The following is a 25,826-nucleotide window of genomic DNA, read 5'->3' as shown; positions in this document are numbered from 1 at the left end:
TTTTTTAATTTTGAATAGCAATATAGCACTTAAAAGGAGGTTGATCTTTTTGATGCTTACCACTCACTTTGCTTAGAAGATCCCAGAAGGATGTACTAGAAGGGAAGCAGTGCAAAAGTGCAATGTCCCTTTCCTCTCCCCCCTTGACAAAGGGGTGCTGATCTCCTTAACCTAACTCAGAAGCCTAGATTAGCCTCCCAGTTTCATGGTATACATCCTTCTGATCTAAGTACCTTTGAACTTTTTGTAAGGATTTTGGTCATTTGTTCAATGTCTTTATTCTTTCTTGCAGGATTTTCTTTGAAAGAAGGATTTTAGAAAACCTCTATTATTGTGGCAGTTTTCGCTGAAGCTATTTCAATTTTGCAATACTCCAGCCTTCAGCATCTGGTTTTCAAACTCTGTTGGATCAGGCTGGAAACAGACATCTGAAGTGACTGTTTAGCAAAATAATAATTTTTTTTCCCAGTGGTCCAGAGTGAAAAATATGTAAATATAAATAAAATGAGCTGATTTGGAAGGCACTGAGCTTTAATGAATAACCATTTATATAAGAGCAAAATAAAGCAAATTAAAATTTCTTGTGAACACAAGCTCTTTTAAAAGAACAAATTAAATGAACATACTGAGAGTTATATCATGGCACTGGAGGCTTTAATAAGCCAGATCTCTGCACGAGAGGTGCTGAATAAAAGAGGAATCAAATAAGATGTTCACAGAATTGGCATACAAGTATTCTTATTTCTAGCATAACACTATCCAGCCTAATAAATAACAACACTCTGATTTTGAAATCCTACTCTAGTACATTACTTGAGATGAAACAGTGAGGAAAATTAATCTGTTGCCCATAATCCCTGTGCACAAATTTCCCCAGAAATGGCAGGGTTTCATTGGAGGGTTTGTTTGTTGATGCTGCATCTATATCTGGAAATTAGCATCAAACTGAATGTTTTTCTTCTCTACAAGGCTGGATGGTTTTAAAGGGGGAAAAACACCAAGAAGAAAATATTGCAAATATCTGCTTTGTTGTTTTGGGTCTTCCTTCCTTCCTTCCTTCCTTCCTTCCTTCCTTCCTTCCTTCCTTCCTTCCTTCCTTCCTTCCTTCCTTCCTTCCTAGCAATATAAGTCCATAGTTAATGGAATTTATGGACAGCAGTTGTACACCTGTATGAATCTAGATTTTATGTGAGAATTATTTTCTCTCCAGTATCTGGAATGCCAAGTGTATTAATTTTGGCTAAATTTATGTAAATGTTAGGTTTTCTTGCATATCATGAAAACAAAGATGTGTTTCAAGTCCTTTTTCACAAGTAAATACAAGCATGTACCAGCTAATGTGAACAGGGGGCTGAACCAGACACCTCCTGAGGTCTCTTCCAACTTCATTTTATTTTGTGGTGCTGTGAAAGCAAGAACAGGATACTTGCAGGCTGGCACAAAAAAAAATCTTTACAGAAACTTTGGCAGAATTTTATATAATGAGGAAAATAGGCAGCTTCGTGAAATTCATAAGAGATATCGGGATTGTTATCCAATTTAGATAATAAGCAATAGGTATTTTGATGTTCCATGCTATGGAAAATATTTTGATGGATAAATTGAATATTAATTTTAAAAATTCAACTTGTGTCAATTCCTATATCTCTCATGCTTATGTTTTTTTCCTTTGACATGTTATAAAAAAATTGGCAAACAAATGTCAGACAATTAGTAACCACCCACCTAAGCTGGATGATACAAAAGACATTTATGTGATGCTTAATCATATTTTATGTTAGCACTAATAAATCCTCTCATGAGCATTTGAGACAGGGTAGTCAGGACTTTCCTCCAACTGTGGAAGTCTTCATTTTGGAAAAAAGAGCAAGGGAAAATCTGCTCTAACCTGCAGTGAAGTTTTTGCACAATCTGGATGTGAAACAATTCACTTGTCTCACGGACTCAAATCTCAAGTCCAGTAGATAGTTCTATTTTATATGAATAAATGAGATAAACTGGCAGAACTTGTGGAAATCACAGTGCATTTGTATAGCCCTCTTTGAAAGCCTCTGCAGCACACCTTTCCACCAAAAACTTCACACTGGTTCTACACTGTGGTTGTCACTTCATACAGGCCAGTCCTTAAATTGATTGCATTGCTAATTTTTCATTTTCTGTCCTTTAACAGCTGGAAACAATGAAAGTGATGGCCAAGAAGCGGTGAGGAAAATAAAAGAAGAAACTTTGTCTGGAAAAGGTACCATATTATACAATTTCCTTTAAGGAACCATTTTCCCTCTCTTTTTGCTGTCATCCATCTCCTTTTATATGAGGACCCCTTGTGTAATGCTGAATTTTTTTTTTTTTAAATTTGGGGCACTGGAACAGGTTTCCCAGAGCAGTTGTAGATGGCTCCTCCCTGGCAGTGTTCAAGGACAGATTGGATGGAGCACTGAGCAAACTGTGGAAGGTGGAGTGGAAGGTGTCCCTGCCCCTGGCAGGAGGTTTGGAACTAGATGCTCTTTAAGGTCCTTTTTTCCCCAAATGGTTCTGTGATTCTGTGAACTGAATTCTAGAAATAAATCTGACTCAGGGGTAAAATGCATAGGATATTTCTTAAAAAATGTTTTCAGCCTGGTTTGACTTTACTGTTTGTCATTGAAAAAGGGTTGCCTGCAAGTTACAGTCTGCCTGCATATGTGTATGTGCATGATTCAATAGATGGGAAAAAATTCAGAATACCAGTAATTTTTGCTAAGGGGAGGGTGACAGCAGGTAAGAGTGTGTGCTCTTTTACTTTGCTTGTTTTAGGAATTAACAGGTTTTTGAAAGATCAAGGCTACTTGATTGGATCATTTGACACATGTTAAGAGCTTATAATACTTCACAAAGTAAAACCATGCTCTTAAATATAAATAGACCTTTCATATCAAGCCTAAATTCCTACCTTTCTGTGGTTCTTCTCTTATTTCCTTTACCTGATGGTCTATCATGTTTGTAGAGGTATAAGGACAGCACAGCTTGCTAACTCAGAGAAAAGGCACATTCTACACTACCTGCTCTGTGATTGCCATTTGCAGCTCATGGTGGAGGTTAGTGCAGCTCACATTTTTGTCCCTGGGTGTCACTGGGTGTAGTTCCTAATGGTGCATGATGATTCATTCCTGCCACTTTGACACATAATTTCTTGGCAAAATAATAGAGCAGTGTTGCTAGTCCGACCTATTTGGGATCTTCATGGCTTCTTCTGAGATCTGATTCTGTTTTTGTACCTCTAATAATTACTGTTATGATGATCAAAATACATGTTAATTATTGCGTTAAAAAACCCTTTCATTATGATTTATCTTTTGACTTTAATAAATGTGCATCCATTATAGCCCTAGGATACATGTATGCTAGTTAAAAGCATCATACATTAAGGCATAGTTAGAAGGATCATGAAAGGAAAAAGGTAATTATTGCATCATTAAAGTCTTTTGCTGGAAGTTTCTGTGCAGAGACCAAAACCAGTTGGAATTAACAATGTCTTGTGACTTGGATGAATCTGAGTAAACCAGGGTCTGTGTTATTTTCTCCTCCTGTGTGATCACAGGCTTTTCTAGCACTCCAGGCCTTATTGCTTTTTCTAGGTAAAGTCAGTTATAGCCCTCAGGTATAAACTGTTAAGACACAGATGTCAGTTTGAGGAACCTGAAAGAGTACTTAAAGTCAACTGAAGTTGTTCCTCACTGTAATTATTTTAACTGAGGTTTATGTAATCTCAGGCCCCGATAGGTTTGGCCTAAAATTAAATTAGAAGAGTATAGTCTTTTAGAAATTTCTCACTGATTGAGGAAAATTTGTATTTACAAATGCAATGTCCTGTGCAAAAGACTTGTTCAGAACTGAGAGCCACTCCTGTGTTACTGTTTATCAATGAATCTGCACTTTGCTTTTAATAAGATGTGTGTGTAGATAGTGTGACTGTGTCCTTGGTTGGCTAGATGATGCTTGTATTCAAACCAAAACACTGAGACAGGGCTGTGCAAGAGTATTACCCTTTCAAAAGCTACAGTTCAAGATCTGTTTAGTCACTGCATAAAAACATTATTGGCTGTCTTGACCCTTTCCCCCTGCTTTTTCTTTGAGCATTTTTCATGGCCCATATGAAAACACTTCTTTACAGAAACTGCTCCCATCAGGACCATCAGACTCTTGAAGGAGAACTATTCAAAAGAGTATTTTTGGGCAGCCAGTGTGGTCAAGGATTGGGACAATATAGCTATTATGGACAAACAACATGAGATGCCATCAGTTTGTTATCTAGATTTCAGATTCCTTAGAACAAAGAAAATCTCCTTGCTTTTTATCAGGTTAGACAGCAAAAGGGAGGAAAAGACCTTGTCCTCTCCTTGTTGCCTGGCTGAGCCATACATAGCACAAACATCCCCAGAGACAGCTCTGGGAAAATGCCAGGCTTATTGAATGCAAGTAATTACAATGTTTTTAAGGCACTGTCATCCTTCTCTGTCTTGGCCTTGTCTGTCTGGGGCTCTGTCTGATATCTAAGGGTAAGTAGTTTTACTTGACATAATCTGTACTTACTTCTGGGACAAGTGAGATTCAATGCATGTACATAAGTAATTCCTATGAAGCAGCTGAGGAGCAATAATGTGCTAACAGTTGCAGAGGAGGATAAAGGATAGTAATAAAAAGGCTATGCATGCAGGTGATGGGTTTTGGTTGTTTTGTTATTGTTTTGTTTTTTTGTAAAAGCATGGCAAGACATGAAAGGATGGACAAAACTTCTGAATACAGGGAGGCAGGCAGCCTGGTTTCCCACCCTGGGGGCATGGAAAGCAGAGCCAATGCCAAAAGAGAATACAGAACTGGAGAGGAAAGCAGTTGCAGCCATTTGCTACAAAGCAGTGATGCTAAAGAAAATCTAAACAACGTAGCACTTCATCTCCTCTTCCACCCACCCTCTTTCCTGGAGCTGCATCAGAAACCTTCTTGGTTCCTCTCCCTGCTGATTCCAGACTGTTTAAGTGTCTTCCTTGGTTTTGGGTCTCTGTTGTGGGTAATCTATTGCAAAGTGTAAGGAGGGAGGATGTGCATGGGCAGTTGAGAGCAAGTAAATAAGCTACAAGTCCTTGGGGCATGATAGACCCAGTCAGCTTAACCATCAGAACCTCCTCCATGATAAAGAAATCCCAGCCCTCAGATATCCAAAACAGGCCAGAAGTAGTGCTGCATTGTCATTAAAATTCTCACACCGGGCGCTATTTCCAAAAGACCAAGGGCAACACATTGCTACAGCATGAATCATAAAGCTGGGAGAAGCCAGGATGGTGTGGACGTTTATCTTGCTTCCATTTGTTAAATTGGGAACTTGTGTTGTTAATAGTGGCAATTATATGGCTGGGAAAATCGTTGATGGCTCGGGATTGCCACAGAGATATTCTAATTGGATAAATCTCTGTAATTTGCACATAGGGTGTGTCTCTGTTAGTGTGTTCATTAGTTAGATCAGCTGGGTGCTTTTCAGGCAGCCCTCAGCTCTTGGCTGCTTGCTGAGCAGAGGTTCCTATCAGGAAGGGCACTGCAGGTCCTGTCCTGGATTCCCTTTGGATTGGACTAGGCTGGGAGGTGAGTTGCAGCAGTAACACAGCAGTACTGCATGGGAGCAAGCTTCAGAGTTTATCTGAGCCTTACACAGACCTGCAGCAAGTGCCTATGTCAGGTGCCCAGCACAAAATGAGCTCCAGAAATGGACTTATATTGATCCAAACTGCTTGGTAGTGCAGCCATAACCACAGTTACCAGTGGTGAACAAACTTCATTGAGCTGTGGAAATGAGAGGTTTCTGTGATAAAGTCAACTCTCAATGGTACTGAAAAAGAATCTCTCAATTTACATAACAGAGTTATATCTCCTGACTCAGTTACCCTCAGCCTATGTCTCTGCAAATGAAAGCTGGTTTTAGCCTGATGATTACAAACATACAAATGTTGGAAACTCATATATAAACATGAATGAAAGTTTCATTCATTCCAGCAAAGGTTTATGAATGCCGATGGAATCAGCAATTAGCAAAATTTTATGCATAAATATCACACAGCACAGTACCAGGGGAAGGCTCTCACATCCAGAGTTTAGGAGCTGGAGTTGCAACTAGAGTCAAAGGAGAAAAGAATTATCATTGAGTGAGAAAAGAGGGTGTAAAAGTCATATTAAGCATAGACCTCTTCAAAAGGAGAAGCCTGCATTTAATCTCACCCAACATTTTTGCGGCAATTTAAATAAAACCACAATTATAAAACTACCAGCTAAATTCACAGCCTTCATGAAACTTCCATTTGAAGTCAGGTGAGAAACGAAGAAGAGACTTTCTCCCTCAGAGCCAGAGGAATGCAGAGGTTAGCACAGTGGCAGCCAAATTGTGTCATTTACAGTCTGACCCACATAAAGACAGCGTGGGCCAAATAGTAGAATGAATTGTCTTAAAAAAATTCGCATGCATTTAACAAGCCTGGCTCTTTCCCAGAGCTTTCTCTAGAGATGTTTTTGCTACATGTGGCTCAGCCAGGGAATAAGGACATGACAAGATCTCTTGCTCCATTTTGTAGTATAACTTGCTAATAAATAAGGAATTTTTCCTTTTTGTTAGAGATCTGAGATTGAAGAATTGATGTGAAAGAAGATGGGTTAATATAGCTGATTTGTACCACGTGTAATTACAGAATCACTCATGGGTGGTTTCTCCACCAACGCTTGCTGTGTCAGTTTTTAACAGAGCAGTCCAGCTTTTTCTGCTCTGTACCAGAGAGTTTGTTGTTAGCTTTCCCTGCAGGCTAGAGGAAGTAATCTGCTGAGTTCCCAAATTCACAAACTTTTAAACTTGGTGGTGGTATTCCCATGATATAAGCTGGAGTTGTCTTCAGCAAAGAGTTCAGTTCAGCAAGGACTGATGCCTTGTTGTGCAAAAATGTCTACCAGGACTTTTTCTTTTGGATGGCATGCCAAAGACATCATTATGGAAGTGGTCATCCAACCAGTCAAAAAAGTGGAAAATATTTGTGTTTAAGACATATCTTTTACAAGTGTGCATAAGCATGTGTGAGTTTATATTTGCTTGTGTCACTTTTTTTTTTGGTGGTGTTTTGAGTTGTAAAAGCGTCACATCCTGGGCTTGTGGCTGGACCTAATGTGGTTACTTTGTCTCTTCTACCACATCCTATTGAAATATCCTTTCTCTACCACTGCTGATGCTGAAAGACCTGTAGGATTAGTTTAAAGAGCTTCCTGACAATGACAGTGCAGTTTCCACCTGCCTGGTTTGTTTTCTCGGGCTGGTGCATCATCTCCAGTACTTGGCTTTGGCAGGTGAGTGACTGCCCTCAGTTGGAGTTGTACAGCTGAACACCACGCTCATGAAGACACCTTGAAAGCCAAGGTGGTGATATGAATGGGAGCAGAGAAGTCTCAGTCTGACAGTGTTCCACTTAGCAGGACTCTGTGTGGAACTGCAGAATTTTTCTGCTTTGTCACTTGATGACAGGTCTAAGAACCTTAGACATTAACCTAAACATTAAGATTTATTTTCCTTCCACAGACCCATCTGAGGTTATGTTAGGTATATTCAAGCCATATGAACATATTTGAATATTGAGAAACATTGGATGTGTTAAACTTAATCTAAATTTGTGACTGGATCCTCCCCATGCACATGGATGGAAGACTTTTTTCTGGAGACCAAGAAAGTAATGCCTGGGCTAATACTTTTTCTCTGTGCTCATAGCACTTATGTCCCTTATCCAGAAAAGCTGGTGACATTTTGCTTCATATTAGGCAGGAAAGATTTTAATCCACAGAAAGATGTCTCCAGAGCCCTTTGATAACATCACTTAGGTTAAAACTTTTCAAATCAATTGTCCTGCTTTTCTGTTTGTTTTACATAATTCTTTGATGCAAAACCATGGTTAAATTTGTTAAGCCTGTTTGTTTATGTCTTTTCTTGCTCTCCTTTTGACTTCCAGTGTAACATGATAGAAGATTTCCCCTCTCAGTTCTTATAGGTACTTAAAACAATAGAGAAACCCCTATTTGTGGCTGTGGTCACAGGGGTTCTTGGATGAGGGAAGAGATGAGAATGTTGACTCTATGTTCAGAAGGCTTGATTTATTATTTTATGGTATATATATATATTACATTATAACTATACTAAAAAGGAAAAGAAGGACAGGTTTCTCAGAAGTTAGCTAAGCTAAGAATAGAAAAGAAAAGAATGATAACAAAGGCAGCTCTCTAGGACTCTGTCCAAGATAGCTCTGTCTTGATTGGCCATTAATTATAAATATTCAAGAGGGGCCAATCACAGGTGGACTTGTTACATTCCACAGCAGCAGATAATAATTGTTTACATTTGTTGCTGAAACTTCTCAGCTTCAGCAAGAAAATCCTAAAGAAAAAAAATTCACAAAAAGATGTCTGCGACACCTATTTTTTGGGTTTCTAAAAACACTTTGGAAATTGAATGGTCATGTTAACAGTGTGGCAAATCAGAAATAAGAGCAATATGAATATGGTTCACATAGCTGAAGATGAGTTGCATATCTGGATACTGAGATGGAGATAAAGTCTTTCAAATGTGAAATGTATTCATAATGCAGGCACAAGCTCTGCCTGTTGGTTTCCTGAATTCCCATTTCCATTGGAAATGTGAAACACATTTCATTAACAGGCTCTGCCACTAGGAAATGTGATTTTCTCTTATTTAAATTATCTCTAATTGAAACTTAGAGACAAAGAAGTGCACAGGTGTAGCTGTAGGCAGAATAACAAAGTCCCGTCAGATGTCTTGAAATGATTTTCTGACTGTAAATCACCAAAGCTTTGTGTGACTAATGGCACCAAAGCTCTGAGGTTAGGATTTTGCTGATTGTGCTGCCCTACTGAAGGCAATTTGGAGAAAGGGAGTTTCAAATGAAAATTGCCTCTTCAAAGCTGGAAAAAGCTCCCATTTCAGACTTTCAGAGGATTTTGATCCTCTTGTATGCACTTGTAGAGTCATGATGTTGTGCAGTGACTGAATAAGGTGCTCCTGGTTTGTCACAACCTTTAATATTCCATTATTTTTTCTCGATCAGTAGTTGCAGGCAAGTTGTGTGAGCCATTTCTAGACCTTGTCTGTTTTCAAGAAAATTGCCAGCATATATGAAAGACAAAGCCAAGAAAAAAGCAATTTGTGTTCTCTCTGGAATGCTTTTGTATTTCTCTTCCAAGAACTACATTACATAGACCTATCTTCTGTGAGTTACATGTAGGGCTTAGAAGTTAATTTGCTTATAACAAGTAGAATATTTTCTGAGGAAATGCCATTGGCTTCTGTACTGGATGTTCAGCTGCCAAGAGCATGGAGAACTTGTGGGCTGAAATAAATGTGGAATAAGCAGAGCGTGTATGCTGTGTGAGCAACCTGCCAGGTATGAGCTGCACATCAAACAACAGATGCTGGTCAGCCTGAGTGTGCAGGCAGTGCCAGTATTTCCTTGTCAGCTCCATCCTTGCAGCAATATGGCAAAGCTCTAGAGGAAGAATTGCTAGAGAGGAGCCTCTGCACCTCCCAAGGACCAATGCCACTGTGCCCATGCTTAATTTGTTTTTCAAGGACTGTTTTTCAGTGGCACAGAATTGAAGCTCTGAATAGATATCCCAGTTCTTAAATAAATTATGAGCCAGGCTCTCCTCAACAGTGCTCAATGACAGGACCAGAGTCACTGGGCACAACCTAAAATGCAAGAAATTCCACTTAAAATTAGAAAAACGATATATTTTTTATAATTTTTTAGCATAAGAGATTTTGGGTATCAGCACAGGTTGCCCAGAGAGTTTGTAGATTCTCAGTCTTGAGAGATACTCAAAGGCCATCTGAACACTGTCCTGGACAACCACCTCCAGGTGGCCCAGCATGAGAAGGGACAATCTCCTTCCAGCCCCAGCCACCCTGTAGCTCTGTAAATCTAGCACATTTTAGCTGCCAAACCCACATGAAACCCTGCCTGCTTTGTGTGTCCAGACCTGAATACAGGTACTGTAACTTACACAGGACTTCAGGGCCTTCCAGAAACTGTATCAGTGTTCATGCAGCGCCAATATTAAGACTTAATTGCATATAGTGATAGGAATAGCAATAATTTGACCATTATGCAGTCTTGGGAAGTAGATATTTGAAAAGAACTTCATAGCAGTGTAAAAAATCACATCTATTCAAGTAAAAAAAATATTCTGTGGAAGCAAAGGGAAGAAATGTAGAAATGCTGATGTTTAGAGTAAGAATGACTCTGAAGCAGCTTCCATGCTTGTGTGTTTTGGATTTTGGTTTGTTTTATTGTTGTTGATGTTATTTTTGTTACTGTTGTTTGGGTGGGTTTTGCTTGTTTGGGGGGTTTTTTGGTTGGTTTTTATTTTGTTCTCAATTTTTGTTTGTTTGGTTTTTTTCATTTTTTTGTGCAGGGCATAGAATAATTTTTTTTTAGTTAAGACTTAGGTTTTAAAATATATTTTTCAAATTTAACGTGTTCAAGATTACATGGTGTGTGTCATCTCTGCCACATTTTCATCATCTGACTGTAAATTATCATGCTCACGTGCACTTTGAAACAATTTGTCAGCATTTTTTAATGTTTTTTTCTGATACCTGGTGATAGAAATCCTTGCTTGTAAGAAGAAAAATAAATATTCTTAGAGATATTTATAGACTCTTCAATTTAGCCAAAATCTAACATGATAATCGTTACAAGCCTAATAATCGTGTCTCAGTTTGGATTTCTCTTCATATATTGAGGCACTGTTTCTGCACAAGGTGATGTGAACTGTTTCCACCAGCCGATTAATTTCCCCAAGATAATGCTCGGCTGTGTTTCATTCCTTATTTGATTTTAACATTATCTTTGCCACTGACTTCTCTTACCAAGATTGCTGTTGACTTCAGGCTGCTTGGCAGGAGTGGCTCTTCACAACTGATGTGACTTGAGGAGACAAAATAAATCAAATCATCTTTCCAACATTTACTTTGACCTAGTTGAAAAATAATCCTTGCCAATGTTTTAGCTCCCAAGCATGAAAAACATGGGCCTGTGGTTGGAGAGAGATCTCCATGGCTCTGGGCAAGATTTGCTGTTGTTCTGCATTTCCTCTCATTTTACTCCAATCTCACTTATGCTCACTTGTGCTTTTTTAAGAAGTAATTTACAACAACTAAGCTTCCTGGAACATGGATCTCATTTAAATGATACACTGTCTGTACTTCTGTCTCTTTAAGAATTTGATGGCATATCAGAGGGAAAATAAAATGAAGGAAAAATAGTATAAGGCAAAAAAGCAATTTCTCCTTTTCAAAACTTTGTCATGGCAGTTGGGGGCTTCTGAACTGGAGGTTTGTAACAATCTAAAACATTGCAGGTTTTCTCCCAGCTTACACTCAACACTTGAAAGTCAGTCCATGCAAAAAAATTCCATGATCCTAGTTGGAACAATTTTTTGTGAAGACAGAATTTTTCCAAGAGATATGTCTGTTTGAATGGGAGCATTTATTGGTAAAAGAGAGAAAGGAACACTTTTACACTCATATCTACAAAATAACACAGACAAAGTGCTGTAGAAGGGATTAACTCGAAAAGTGTCAGTTTGTGTTCAGCCCGATCCAGATCAAAGGCTTTTCATCCCAACTGTGTTTCTTATGTCCCAGACTGCTGTACTCTAAAAGACAATCTTTGTTTTAGAATGTAGACCTTTAAATCTTATTGAATTAATAAACTTCAACTTATCAATGCTTTGTGTTGATTTGAAAATGCACACTATAAATGATTTAGGTTTTTTAACAAGAAAATTTTGTAAAAGTTTGTTTGAAAAAAGATTTTGTTTAAAAATTGCCACAAAGTGAAGATATCCTATGGAAAGCACTTCTTTTGTGTGAGTCTGAACCCTCTTTCCATCAGTCTATTTGGTTTTTTTGGATTTTATTTTTGTTTTTCTTTCAGTTGATGCAAAAATTAATTGTTCTGTCCCTGCCTAAGTGAAGTCTTCAAATAGTATTTCCTTCAAGATTTTGTTTCTGAAAGTAGAAGACAAAGCACATCTCCAGTGCCATAAGGACCTATACCTTGAAGCACTAGCTATAGATAATAGATGGAGATGTCAAAAAATGTGCTTATTTAGGACAGAACAAGGCTGATATACTGAGCAGTTCTCCTGAGAAGATTAGGCTCTTCCTCCAGTTAAGGTAATCTCAAGTGGCTGGAAGAAGACTGCTATATTAGAAGATACATGAAACAACTTTTTAGTTTGGAATCATAATGCTGTAGTTACCTTGACTACCAATGGTATATAACTATATTGTCTGTTTCAGTCAGTCCTACAGACAGAAGAGACAGAATATTGTCTGTTTGTTTGTTTTTAATTTGCTTGAGTCATACCTCTAGAAACACGCTAGTCAGAAGGCAGTACCCATTTCTGTGTTTCACCCAGCAGGAGAAAATAAAATGTTTGTCTTTGCTTGCAAAAGAGGACAATTTGTTGCAGTGTTCCCACGTCCAATTAACCTTTTCTTCATCTCAGTGCAATGAGAATTAGAGCATTTAGGGCCATGTTTGCATTGATTGGTGGGCACTGGGCCCCAGGGTGTGTGTGCCCGTGGAGATGGGCAGGACATGTGGCTGCAGAAGCTCTGGGGAGCTGACAAGCTGAGCTGAGGGGTCCCTCACCCCCTCTGAGCTCTGGGGGCAGCCTCTCTCTCCCTGTGGGCAGCCTGTCCTGGCAGAGCCCAGACTCTCATCCTTGTGCAGTGGGTGCACAGTCTTTAGGGGAGTCTGAGATAGATGTCTTGGTAGGTTTTTTTTTGGTGGTTTTTTTTTTTTTTTTTTTTTTGTTTTGTTTTGGGTTTTTTTTGTTGTTTTTTTTTGGTTTTTTTTGGTTTTTTTTTGTTTTTTTTTGTTGTTTTTTTTTTTTGTTTGTTTGTTTGTTTAGATGACAAAAAGCTCATCAGGTAATGTAAATTGCTGGTGGCAAAGGTAATTTTTCAAGAGTAGTCCAGAAATACCATTCTTAGGCCGTGTGAAAATTTAGCATCTATATCCTTAGTTTCTTATATATAATTTTACCTTATTTTCTAAAGATAATGTTTTGAAATAAAGCCATTCTTTTGTGCTTCCAAAGTGTTTCCATGGGGGTTATTTCTCAGGAGCTGAATGCAAAATGGCTAATACTTCATTTCAGCTGGAAAAGTGCTACCTGCCAGCCCCAGTTTTTGGGATTTGTAAGGCAGTAAAATGAGGACAAAACAGGGGATTTATTAATTTATTTCAGCCTACAGCAAGAGAATCATGCTCTGGGGAGTTTGGGTCTGTCATGGGGGACAGGTGTGTAAGGAGTGGCTGGGGGCTGAAAGGAAACTGTGGCTGTGGGTCCCAGCCTTGGTCTGTTCTCTGCAGCCTGAGGAGGAAAGGACTTAGGTGGTGCTTTCCCTGCTGTCTGACTTCATGGACCCTTTCCACAAGCTGCCATTGCAGCAACTTTTTAAAACACACCATCTTCTGGTGCTAAAAATTAGTGATGTTTTTCCTTCAGTTCCTTTTTAGCACCAGGTGAGATTGTATGTCACTGATGATATAAGGAGTATTCTGTCTCAGAGGGATGGTATAAATTTATGCTACCGGCACTAAATTATTCTTTTACTTGAAAAATAGATTTTTTTTACTGACCTTTTTATTTTTAAAATATTTTTAAAAGAATTTCTCTTCTTTTGCAGGCTAATTTCAGATTTTGCAGATTCATATCAGTTAATATTTTTTAATATAGTCTAGCCTTTGAGTGAAATAAAAATTAGCCTTCTACTGCAATGGATGCTATAAAAAGGAATATGTACCAATGTGTTCAAAGAGCAACTGAATCAGACACATAAAATGGGAGAAAATGGGTGAAAAAAGGAAAACAGATAAGAGAAAGATAGGAGAAAAAAAAACCTACAACATGAATTCCACATTTCATGTTCCATTTTCTTTTTGAATGGTCATATTTTTTAATTTAGTTTTAAATTTAGTCCAAAATAGACAGTTAAGACACTAATGTGTATATTGATAAGCAAAACAAAATGGAGAGATACTAAAGGCTGAGAGGAAAGGGAGACTAAAGAGAAAACCAACACAAGTAGTAGGTAAGGATGAAGAAGCATTTGAAAACAGAGAGAAAGAAGAACCTGGAAAGAGGTTGCTGCCACATGAACTTGAAGGAGTATAAGATCATATCCAGAAAATATTATGTGCAGGTCTTGACTGTTTATTTAGTGTTTATGCTAAGCAGACTTTTGAGTCGATGGTCCCTGAATAAAGACCTGGAGTCACTCCATAGTTCAGGATTTTATTGTTGGACGTTGCATTTACACACTAAGTTATTAGAGAAACTACACAAAGATGTTAGAGTCATGTCCTGGTCAGCAGTGACAGAGCTTTCACAGCTGTGCCTGCTTACAGGGATGAGCTGGGTTGGCACAGTGCACACAAGGCTTGTTTAACTCTCCAGGCAGGATGTGTGAGGCTACAGGCTTTATTCTAGCCCTCAGCCTGCATATTCCCCCCTAATGCTCCATCAAGGAAAACTGTGTGCCTTCCTTTCCATTCTGTATACTTAACTTTCCTTGTCTTCTCTGAAGATCTTCCAAAGTGTTCAGCATTCCTGGCACATTTGTATTTCCATCTCTGTCTCTGTCACTCTTTTCCCTTTTTCTCTTCTTCACTCTTTCTGTCCTTTCCTTACTCTATCTCTCTTTTTCCATATTTCTTAAAAAAAATACAGAGTGGAAAATACAGCTTTGTAACACATATCTGCCTGCTTCATATTATGTTTAAGATAGTACTCATGCACTCATAGGAGTTGCTTTGCTTTCTGTGCTTTGCATACTGCAAGCCAGCATTATCTGTCAATGGGAACAACCTGTAGTTTTATTGTGCTTTTTAATTTTCAATTTTAAAAATTATCCCAGATTAATGGTGCTTGTACAGTCAGAAAAATTGCACATTTTACATGGAACAATGTGATTTGCTATTCTCCACATTTTATCCACTATGCTAAGATTTTAGTTTCTCTTTAGCTGGCTTCTGAGATGGAGACATCCTGCTGCCCAACCAGGAAAAACAAGGTTCTTCATTGATTTTATATAGGTTTGGAAGAGTACACATGAATGAAATGGATTGCATGATATCTTTTCTCTGGCAACTATTCTGTTAAATTAGTTTCAAAGCTGTCAAATTTAAAAAAAACATGGAGTAAGAGTGACATGCTATGTCCAGTGGCTGTTTTTGTCCTAGGAAGAGGTATCATGCTAGCCTTGGGAAAAGCCTGAAAGATAACTTCCATTATTATTCAACTGAAAAGCAGAAAAGAGTGACTGAATCATTAAGCTAATTTTCTCTGAAGGGGATGAAATAGCTATTGATGGGTTTTCCTCTCTTCTTGTGTTCCTGCCCTCTTCATCTCAGTGGCTCCCTGGCATCTCCATTCCCACTGAACCATCCCTCTGTCCTTTTCCCAAACCTACCTTCTCAAGTCCTGTATGTGTTTCTAAATATTTCTGGCTCCCTTTTTTTATATCTTGGAAACACAAATTCTGAGTTTGGCTGCCAAAGGCAAGGCAGAAATAGGTATCAGTGGGCAGACACAGAAATTTAAAGGCAGGAACTTAACCTCTACTTATCCATCGATGTACTTTCATCATTGCCCCCAACCAGTTCCTTGGCAGTGCGCCTCTCTTTTGCCTTTGACATGGGAGCTTTTTAGTCGTTCCTTGCACAGATAAATTCAAACATTTCCTCTTCTCTAGGTTAGTAAGGAGAGTCCCTGAGTTATGCTGTGAGGAAGGACATCCAAAGCCTCCATCCCTGGCATGGAGGCACAGAGCTTCCCCCTGCTGTCTGGGGACTGGAGACTCACACTGCTCCATGTGTCTTGTACAATAGAGGCCAAAAGGGCTTTACAGATCACCACCACAGAGGTTAGAAGCTCTGTCCATTCTTCCTCCTCTCTTTTGCGGCAGGTGCATTTGAAGTGCTTCTATCAGCATACATTGACCCACTTCTCAAGCATTATTAAAATTTGGGAAGCTATTTTAGTGGTTTTATGTTCATTCTGGACATGGACAGCAAGCAGGTAGAAACCTGTGAAACCACACTGGAGCTTTAGGAAGATAGAATGAAACAAACCCAAACCAATTAATGTTACTTTTCTTTTATTGACTCTTTTTTTTTGTTTTTCCTTTTAAGTTGACCTGTATCCTTCCCACCTAGGGGCCAAGTAACTCCTTAACTCCTTAAAAAGTGAACATTAAAGGAAAGTAGATATAATATTATGGTCATAAAAGAGCTTGTCATTTGTGCAAGATTAAGAAGAACTGTCAAACATTCTGTACCTAACAGTTTGTATGATTACATTCAATAAACATGACTCACAGAGCTACTTGATTGTTGCATTCACATATTTCTAGCCCTTGTGGGGGGAGTATTATAGCCTTCTAAATAATGGGGTTTAGGGCTGCAATTCCATGTCTTCTTGAAAACTTACAATTGACTTTAACCTAATCAGGGATTCTACCTCCTCATTTCAAACGTACTGCCTTAATTAGAAACCTGCCTCAGATTTAATGGGGAAGTGACAATTCCAGCAATTCATCTGGACAGTTACTCAGAGAAACTGAAGGTACTGAGGCCAGAATTTTGATCCTAGTTGGCCATAAATTTGTTCTGGGAGGTGAGTCCCGTGGCTCTTCAGATCTGAATCATAAGTGTGCAGGCAGCTGTTATTCCCACCCATGTACGCACTTGCTACTAAGAGACCCACAAACTGAATTTCTCCATTTCTTCAGTCAGTATGAACTGTAATTCAGCTACATATTTTAAAATGCATGCCTTGTAATATTTTTGTTTCCAATGAATTTACAGTTAATTGCAAGGATTATTTTGAAGGCTTCTAAACCCTTATTTAGCCTGTACAGTGCTGAATAGTGGTGTGATTTCTGTATATGCCAGAGTTCATATATGCTAATCAGTCTGACTGCTTAGAAAACACTGCATAGCATTGGGCTAATTTGCAGGGAGAGTAGCCTGTAAAAGTTGGCTATTAGCTAGTTTCAGTCACCTTTTGTCTACACATTGCCTGACAAGCAGCTGGATTCTTGTGCATTCCCAACAGCCTGCAGTTCCAGTGCAATGAGGCTGAACTAGGCTTTTCTTTATTAAGGAAGAAATCAAGCCAAAAATAGTCACTGTAACTGCTGTTTTATTCATGGTAATTACAGGCAACAAATCAAAGATCTTAGTTGCTTTACATCCTTGCCCACCATACACACACTCTTGCAGGCTTTTTGCAGTCCTTCCTTTAATGAGCTGCTTATTCTGAAGAGGTCACACTCTTCCAGAACATTGCTTGTTTTTCTCTGCTCGGGAGCAACACGTTGCATGGATCTGCAATCATTCCCCTGTTAAGTGTTGTCTAATTGCCCACTTTTGCTCCATCTTTCAGGAAGTTCCTAATGATCCTCCCAAGCCTCTGTTAAGCTAAATATTTCTGTGTTGTCAGCAACTTTCACCACCTGTCTATTCAGCCTGCTCTACAGAAAATTCCTAACACCTGGCATCCAGCACTTGTTTGGGTATGAAGCAAATGAGCCACGACGTTTCTCTGGGGGGTGCTCAGAGCTGGCAGCGGGTAGAGGCATGACTGATCCTGGTGAACAGGACCATCAGCCAGCCTTAGAGTCAGGTGCACAGGGAAAGGCTCTCCTTGGAGTCCAAACAAACCTGACACTGAAAACCTGGGCTGGGTTTTTTTTTTGGTTGGTTGGTTCTTTTTCCAGTGATGTGTGTACAGAACAGCAAATGCTCAAATAAAACAAACAAGCATGACTTGGAAATAGTCAGTGCCTTTGTCTCAAATCAGCCCCATCTGATAATTACAGTTGTACTAAGCTCTGTGGAACTGAAGAGTGAAGCTTGCAGGTTGCAAAAGCAGGAGCTGAAGGCACCAAGAAGGTAGCACACTAGGATGCATATCAGCAAGCTGCTACTGTGTAGTTTGGAAAGAGGATATTTTATTCAGGAGCTGTCCTGTAAATTACCTACCTCAGTGTGTGGGTGTCAAGTCTACTGAGAAGATGGAAGAGCAAGCAGTCAGACACAGAGCAATGGGAATGCTGTGTCAACTGATCAGAAACCTTGTCTGGGAAGTGAAGCTAGTTTTAAGTGAATGCAGCAAGGAAATACGTAGGAAAAAGTTGGATAAATTTGGAGGCTTTTTTTCCTTTTGTTGGAGTGAGAGAAGGAGTTAGGGAAACATGAGCAGCAAGAACATCAGAAGGCTTTGTAAAGTTTTTTGTGAGCACTGCGACGTGTGCCTTTAACCTAGATATATTGAACTGAAAGGGATGCAGGTACTAGCATGAAGATAGAAGACTGGATAAGTGTAAGATTTTTTGAGTTGCTCTTTCGTGGCATAGAGGATTTTTATCTCACAAGGGAGAGGTTCAAGAAACAGATTCAAGCCTAGGGATGCAATAGTAATGGTGGAAGAATTAGCCATAGCTGAGGGATGACTGTGAAGTCTGCTGCAACTGGAGAGCTGCTGGCTATATTGGACACATTAACTGTATACACACAGATCCTTCAGGTGTTTTAACACAATAAATGAACAGCAGTTTGTATTGAATCTCCATATTCAGTTTCAAGAGTGATATAAATTGCTGACTAAATGGTCATTTCAGTATCCTGGTTCATTTTGTGAAAGTCTCAGAAAGCAGAGCAGTGTGAATGAGATACAGGAATGGTTTCTAAAGATGAGCAAATGTTGGACTTTTTAATTACAGTCAGCCTCTGAATTCATGAGTAGGCTTTGTTCTTTGGACTTTCTTTTTTTAATGTGCTATTTATCATTACAGTGAAGATCTAAAGCTTCATTTCACTATGTGAGTATAGGGAAAATTATAAATTGAGACTTATTTTGGCTAGATATTAATCTTTTCTTATGTAAGCCAAAAGTGAATACTCATAAAGGAAGTAATATTTTGTTTCTTCTGTAACATGTCAATAACAGCTTGTCTTTGGGAATTTCAGCCTTTCCAAATTCAATTTTAGCACTTACGTGTTTACGTTACCTGTTTTAATTAAGAATTGGCAGGCATAAAAGAAAAAAATACTCTATTTTATGAGCTGATATGATCTTAATTGAGAATGCCTGGCTCTCATTGTCATTGATCACTTATTTTTGTGAGTTATATCAAGGTGCACATGAGTAATATGTAATACTCCCCCATGGCAATATCTAGCAGAAGGAGCTGAGAGAGCCCAGGTGTTTTAACAAAGTGGTTGAAAAAGCTCCAGAAATAGTATGTGATTTTGGAATCCTTGGAGGAGGCAGGGGACAGCCTTCCAAACACCTGGACTCCTTGATTCACCTGTAGGAAAAGCTTTCCTGCCTAAGATGTTGCAGCATATTAATCATCTTTGCCATGTTTGAACAATTCTTTGTGGTAGAGCTCCAGAACAAAGGTGCAATGTTTTTATGGAGATCCCATAGAAACATTGCCCCATAAAAAATATTCTTCCCTGCCTTTTTTCCTTCAGACTCGCAGAAAGACTTTGATGGTCAGGGGTCTCGAGGAAATGGGAAATAAGAGGCCTTAGAATGCTTTAGAACTTCTATGTCCTTATGTACTGTCCCTCTAGTTACAGAGGGAAAAGTACAGATGCTTACCTAAATAATGATTTAGTTTTTAGCTCAAGTGCCGTTTCTGAGTAAAGTCTTTCAAAGTGTGCAGTAGTGATAGATCACACAGAAGCTGGGAGATGTTAAAATAGACAGAAGTGGGGGTTTATCTATTTTTGCTGTGCAGGAGGGAAAACGTGGGTAACAGCAAAACATGAGAAAAAATGCAGTTGTGTCAGTGAAATAGTTTCATAATAAATACATTATTTTAAATGTTCATTTCAAATTTCATGTATGCTATAAGCAAACTATTAAGTTTCAATGTTGTTTAAGAAAAAAAACCAACATGCAATATACTGAAAAAGCTGAATCCAGTGAGATGTAAGATAAGATGGTCAGCAGACCTTTTCTTAGATCTTCATGGGAAGAAAAAGAGGTCCCAAGACTACATCAGATGCAACTTAGGAAGAATATATCACGTGCAGTGTGAAGTGCTTATTAGTTACCGGTATTTTAAAAATTGCCTGCTGTTTCCAGGCCTAACTTTAGCTTTTTGAAGTGCCTAACTTATATTTTTGAATCATGTTGTTCTTTCATCTCCCAGATCAAAGAGCCTTGGACCTGTTTAAGAATGTTGAGACTGTAATAGGCTCAGTTAAATAGTTATATAGTACCTACCCATGTCATGATTTTGGGTGATATAGCCACATAGCTTTCTGAGGCTGAGAAATATAATCTGGTCCCAATTGCTCCTCAAGAGCTATGTGCAAACTAAATGACCACAAAGGTGTTTCTGACTAGTGGCATCTGCATTCCATATCAGGGTAAGACAGTGGCACATATCAGTGCTGAGTGTCACCTTTGTTTTTCCAGAGAGGAAATTTGGAAACTATGGAAATCTACTTAGTTCTGGATAACCAGGGTACAGCACAACATGCTCCCACAAAATTACTTGAGGTGGAAGTGGCCATTGAGTCAAAACCATTAGGGATATTGGTGGGGTTTTTTTGAATATTACACAGGGGGTGGGGTAGAATATGGTGAATGTATCTTGTATGAAACACTGAGATTCTTGAGTTTCTGATCAAAGTGATGGAGGGATAAAATCATATTTCAGTATTATAAGAGTTGGAAATTTCAAGAGCTAACAATGTGGGTTTAGAGGGAGATATATATCCTAGAGGTTTGTATGAGGCATCTCATCCACCCTGCTGAATCAAAACCTCAGTTTCATCCCATGTAAAGACCTCATCTGGTACAATCAAGTTCTTCCAGATACAGCTTTTAGGTATATTTTTCTGAAGATGTCAGGAGACAGCAAGCATGTATCTTTTTCCTCATTCATGTAGCAACAGATGCCTTTGCAAGATAAGATGGAAGGAACTCAGGAGGAGTGAGGAAGGAACTCAGGAGTACTTCATGCATTTTTTATTCCATGAAAGAAGCAAGGCCTTTCATTACTCAGCACGGTATCCTCTTTAGAAACAGTCCTTCAGCATAGCTGATGCTGGGCATGCTCTGGTCAGTCTGTCTAACCTCATCCATGCTGTTGCTTAAACTCAGTGTCTGAGAAAGCCTTTGTGGACTGTCTTGAGTAACTTGTGGTCTTCTCACTTGCTGAAGTGTCTCTGAGGCATAGCTTGGGCAGTACGTGTGTCTAAACCACCGGTGCCTGGGAGCTGATGGGAAGTGCTGTGGGAAGGGCTGGACAAGCCCTCCTCCTGCTCCCTTTCAGCAACACCACTGTGTAAGAAGCAGCTCCGCGGTGTCGCTGTGGCTTGCGCACATTTGCTGCTGCTGATTGTAGGACAAAACTCACCTGGACTGGTCCTGGGGAGCTGGACTGCCCTTTGGCAGGCCATGAAGCAATAAAGAAACCAACAATTGGTACTGCTGGTGAGGATGACTTTGGGAGCTTCAACTCGGTCTCTCGTGGTCCTGCACTGTGTTCTCTGGCCCTATGGACTCCTCACCAGCCTCAGCCATTTGAGAACTTGAACACCTTCACTACTAACAGGAGAGAGACTGGCACACCTAAAAGGTGATTTCCTGCACATTCGACAACTCTTTTAAGGACAGCAGCCTAAGTGGCTAGATGGAGCTGGACAGCTGACATCTAGGCAACTCTAGCTAACTGATCGCCTCCTTTCTTTCTGAACCTTTGCTGGCATGCCAATTCAATCCTTTATAGGGAGGAAAAGGGTTTGTTGGAATTAGTGAAAGAACGAATAAAGGCTCCCAGGTAGTTATAGATATATATAAGTATTTCAATCTGCTACAAAACAGTTTGTGTATCTTCATAGGAAAATTTATATATACTGTTTTTTTCATATGAGATAAGGAAGAGTAATTTAACAAATAATACACCTACCATTTCCAGACAAACTCAAAGGAGATGTATGCTGGGGTAGCTGGCCTCAGTCCAGCAAAGCCATTAGACGTGGGTAACCCTTGACAAAAGAAAATCTGCTTAGCTCGTTCTCCTTATTCTTTTGAAGGCATTGATCTAGTGTGATCCATTTAGCCTATTGAGCTGGAGTGTTTGAGGACCCACAAAGGAAAGGCCAGAACCTGGTCCAAGGTTATGTTTACCAGCCACCCTCTGCCCTCACCCAAAACCAACGTAGCAGATTTTTTTTGCACCTCTGAACCCACAGTTTTCCTTTTCTACAGTTTCTGTGTTTTGCACGTCTCTCCCAGTCCCTTATCCTTCAACCTGGATGCAATTTGTATGGACTCAATATGTGCCAGCCAGGATTTGAGCCCAACCTAAACACAGCCAGAGCACGACCATTATTGATCATAGGCACAGAAGGGAAGGCTTAACCTTTGCAATGCTAAGAGTTTGTTCTCTCTCTAGTTTTAGTTTTACTTTGGGGGGCAGGGGGAACTTGGATCACTGAATGAAACAGTAAAGGGCATAAAATAATTTGTGTAATTTATGGAGTAAATAGTTTAGATAAGGATACATTGGAATTTTTCAATAGCCTAGCCAGTTATAAATCTTTGTAACAGGAATACATCACCTGTGTTCAGAGATTTTTGTTCCTGAATATCCTGGAATTACACAGTGCATTTTTGTATACTTCTCTGTGTTTCTGGTGAACAGTTCTAGGTGCCCATGGGTCTTCTGAATTGAACCAGTGGTGAAACTTTTCTTTATGATGTTGGTTAGTGTAAATGTGCCAGGGTACATGATCTGTGAGTTAAAATCTGCATTGGGGCTTCAAAATTTTATTTGATGGTTGTGCCTTAAGGCCAAGCATAAGCAACTGATATTTTTCCCTATTTCAGTTCTTCTGCCCGGGTCATGTTGTTTAAGCTAGAGACACAGTAAAATCTCTAGGCATCCAAACTGCCTTCTAGTTGTGTCATGTGGCATTTACATTCTCTGAAAAAATCCCTTCCCCCAGGATTTTTCTCCTGGGAAGCTGAGAGGCCTCAAAGAAAAGGAAAGCAATTCTTATCTCATTTGCTTCTCCTGTGTTGTGCTTGTCTGGAATGTGTTTGGAGATTGTTTACCCACATGTGATTGCCTCATTGGACTCCAGTGTGAGTTGTTTTGACTCATTGGTCAATTTGGGGCCAAGCTATGTTGGAACTCTGGAAAGAGTCACAAGTTTTCATTATTATTATCTTTTTAGCATTTAGTAAGTGTCCTTTCTGTATTCTTTAGTATAATATAGTATAGTATTCTTTAATATAATATAGTGTAATGAAGTAATAAATTATCCTTCTGAGAACATGGTGTCAGATGCATCATTCCTGCCTTCGTTGGGGCATTCCCTTGTTTACAATAGTGTCAAATAGTAGCTATTCATCAATTAGATACTTTGCTATGTAAGATTTAAGAGAAATGTAGGTATGCTGAAAGGAAAATACAAAAATATTCGGTGTTACTTTTGTTGTTGATCTATTCATCTATCTGTTATCTATGAATATGCCTAGTCATACCTTATGCATGTTTGTGTATTTGCTTCGTGCAGTGGGATTTTCCTTACTGCCTCAGGAAGAAGCTCTGATCTCTGTGAAAGACTGCTGGAGTGATGGCCACAGCTCCAGCATCCAAGCCTCATAGAGAAGCACACTTCTAGTGCATGTACTCAGTATCAACATCTATACATGCTGGATACAGCTGTCAGTTCCATAGCTTCCAAAATTGTAATTTCCAGGCTAGCACAATGCTGTAAGTTGTCTGATGCCAAGAGCAAAGGCCAAGTGTTGTCTGAAATGTTTTGTGTGTTCTGCAGAGATTTGCACAGAGCTGTGTCCGTACTTGCTGGTGAGGTGCCTGTGAGTAGCATCAGTGTAAGGCAGATGTGCCTTACCTTTCTCATTCCCTATTTCATGCAGATGCTCCAAGCTCAAAGCAGTGTCATCTGCCTCTTCCATGAGCAGAGGACCCTTGGCAGATATGTTCCTTCCCACATAAAGGTCACAGGCTGCCATCACCACAAATGCTACGAATAGTTCAGCTGAAGACATCTTTAAGCCAGACAGAAAAATAAACCTCTCACAGTGGAAAGAGCTCTTCAACATGATCTGGATTGCCTCAGTATATTCCCTTGGGACTATTTGTTCAGTGGGATACTCTTCACTGTGAATAGGAGTGACAAAATCTGGCCCAGAGTTAGTTCCCTAAGGATATAAATATAGAAACTGCCACAGAAACACGTGCAGGGGCACAGAAGTCTTTTTTTTCCACCCGTGATCTCTGCTAGTGAGGTCTCTCTCTCAGAGAGTCACTGCAGCAGTTCAAAGCTTCACTAGCATCGGGGGTTGGCAGGGGGAAACATTGCTGATACAGCTCAGAGAAGCAGGCAATTTGCTTCTGTAAAATTACACTTAGTAAAGCTTTTGGGATTTCATATGGGCATATCTGAATCACGTGTATATCAAGTGCTCTCAGTCATGAGTGGGAGAGGGGGTCATATGAGGATGAGAAGCTCTTCAGACAGAGAGAGTAACCTTTGATGAAATGCTCAGGCCACAGACAGGGAAGCTCTCTGCAGCTTGTGCAGTAATCTGGAAGTACTTACTGATTGATGGTTTTGTTGTCTTTCATAGAGATTTGCAAAACACTGAAACCCAGAGCACACACATCTGCAGTACCCCATGGATGCTGCACACCTGGTCCCTGGTGTGGTAGGAGGATCCAGGCTTTTGTGCAAGGGGCATTTCTTTGGCAGGATGGTTTTTTTCTTCCCCAGCTCTGCTCATTCTTAGGGAATTCACTTCACTGACTGAAGCTTCTCTCTATGCCCAGTAAGCACTGTTAAGCAGGCAGGGGAAATCAGGCTGAGGTTTTCTCTGTGTGGAGAATTGGATACCCTTGGTATAATGCTTGAGACCACTGAGTCAGCCTTAACCAGGAACTCTCAGCCCCATGGCATGAATTAGCAGTGGTAATCTTTGCAAGTGGAGCTGTAAGTAACAAATTTGCTGGTCAGATATGGGCACACAGTGCTGCTCTGAGCAGTATGAGTGTGTTTCTCTAAAGTTTCATTGTGATACTCATTTCACTCATTTGCCAGGCATTGTTTGACCTTTCAGCTGTGCACTGTATGCATGCAGTGCACGGAGGCTCCATCTGCAGCAACAAAATTGACTTATTTCTTTAGAAAATCCTTTAGTGCTGGAAGAGATAGGGAATTTTGTTTTTGTTGTTGTTAACCTCACATAACTCTTCAGTTTTTTTCCCCCCTTTATTTTTACTTTTTTTTCTTTTTCTTTTTGCTTTTCAATGCCAGTTACAGATCCCAGATGTCAAATAGCAGCAGCAGCTGGCTGTGTGACAGATCCCTTAGGCTGCAGCTGGGTGAACACTACTGGACTTATTCTAGCTGTGTCATATAGATGGTATGCAGATGATTTCTCTGAGCTGTCATGCTTTTCAAATGCCTCTAGCTTCTTTTTTTTTCCCCCTTCTTTTATTCTGTTAATACACAGAGCCTGCAAAATTCAGCCTTGGAGAAATATTGCATGTATTGTGTACAAGGTCTGTGGATCCAAAGGTTGGCCTATCTGTGCATTATTCCTTTTACATAACTAAATTATTCAACTAACGAATATGCAATATTCCTAATACTCTATTAGATTAGGGTTGACTATGTCCT

General features: G+C 39.5%; 1 protein-coding gene across 1 annotated transcript in view; it reads left to right on the top strand.

Moving 5' to 3' along the window:
* DHRSX (dehydrogenase/reductase X-linked) overlaps positions 1 to 25,826 on the top strand; it is a 161,968-nt gene that overhangs the window by 47,763 nt on the left and 88,379 nt on the right. The window contains exon 3 of the mRNA XM_054654665.2: positions 2,171 to 2,239. Coding sequence (XP_054510640.2) covers positions 2,171 to 2,239 — 69 coding nt within the window. The remainder of the gene's footprint in view (positions 1 to 2,170; positions 2,240 to 25,826) is intronic.

This window comes from Agelaius phoeniceus, chromosome 2, assembly GCF_051311805.1.
Source record: "Agelaius phoeniceus isolate bAgePho1 chromosome 2, bAgePho1.hap1, whole genome shotgun sequence".
NCBI classification, from domain to species: Eukaryota; Metazoa; Chordata; class Aves; order Passeriformes; family Icteridae; genus Agelaius; species Agelaius phoeniceus.
The sequence above is the reverse complement of the archived record's forward strand: the minus strand, read 5'-3'. Positions and strand labels throughout refer to the sequence as shown.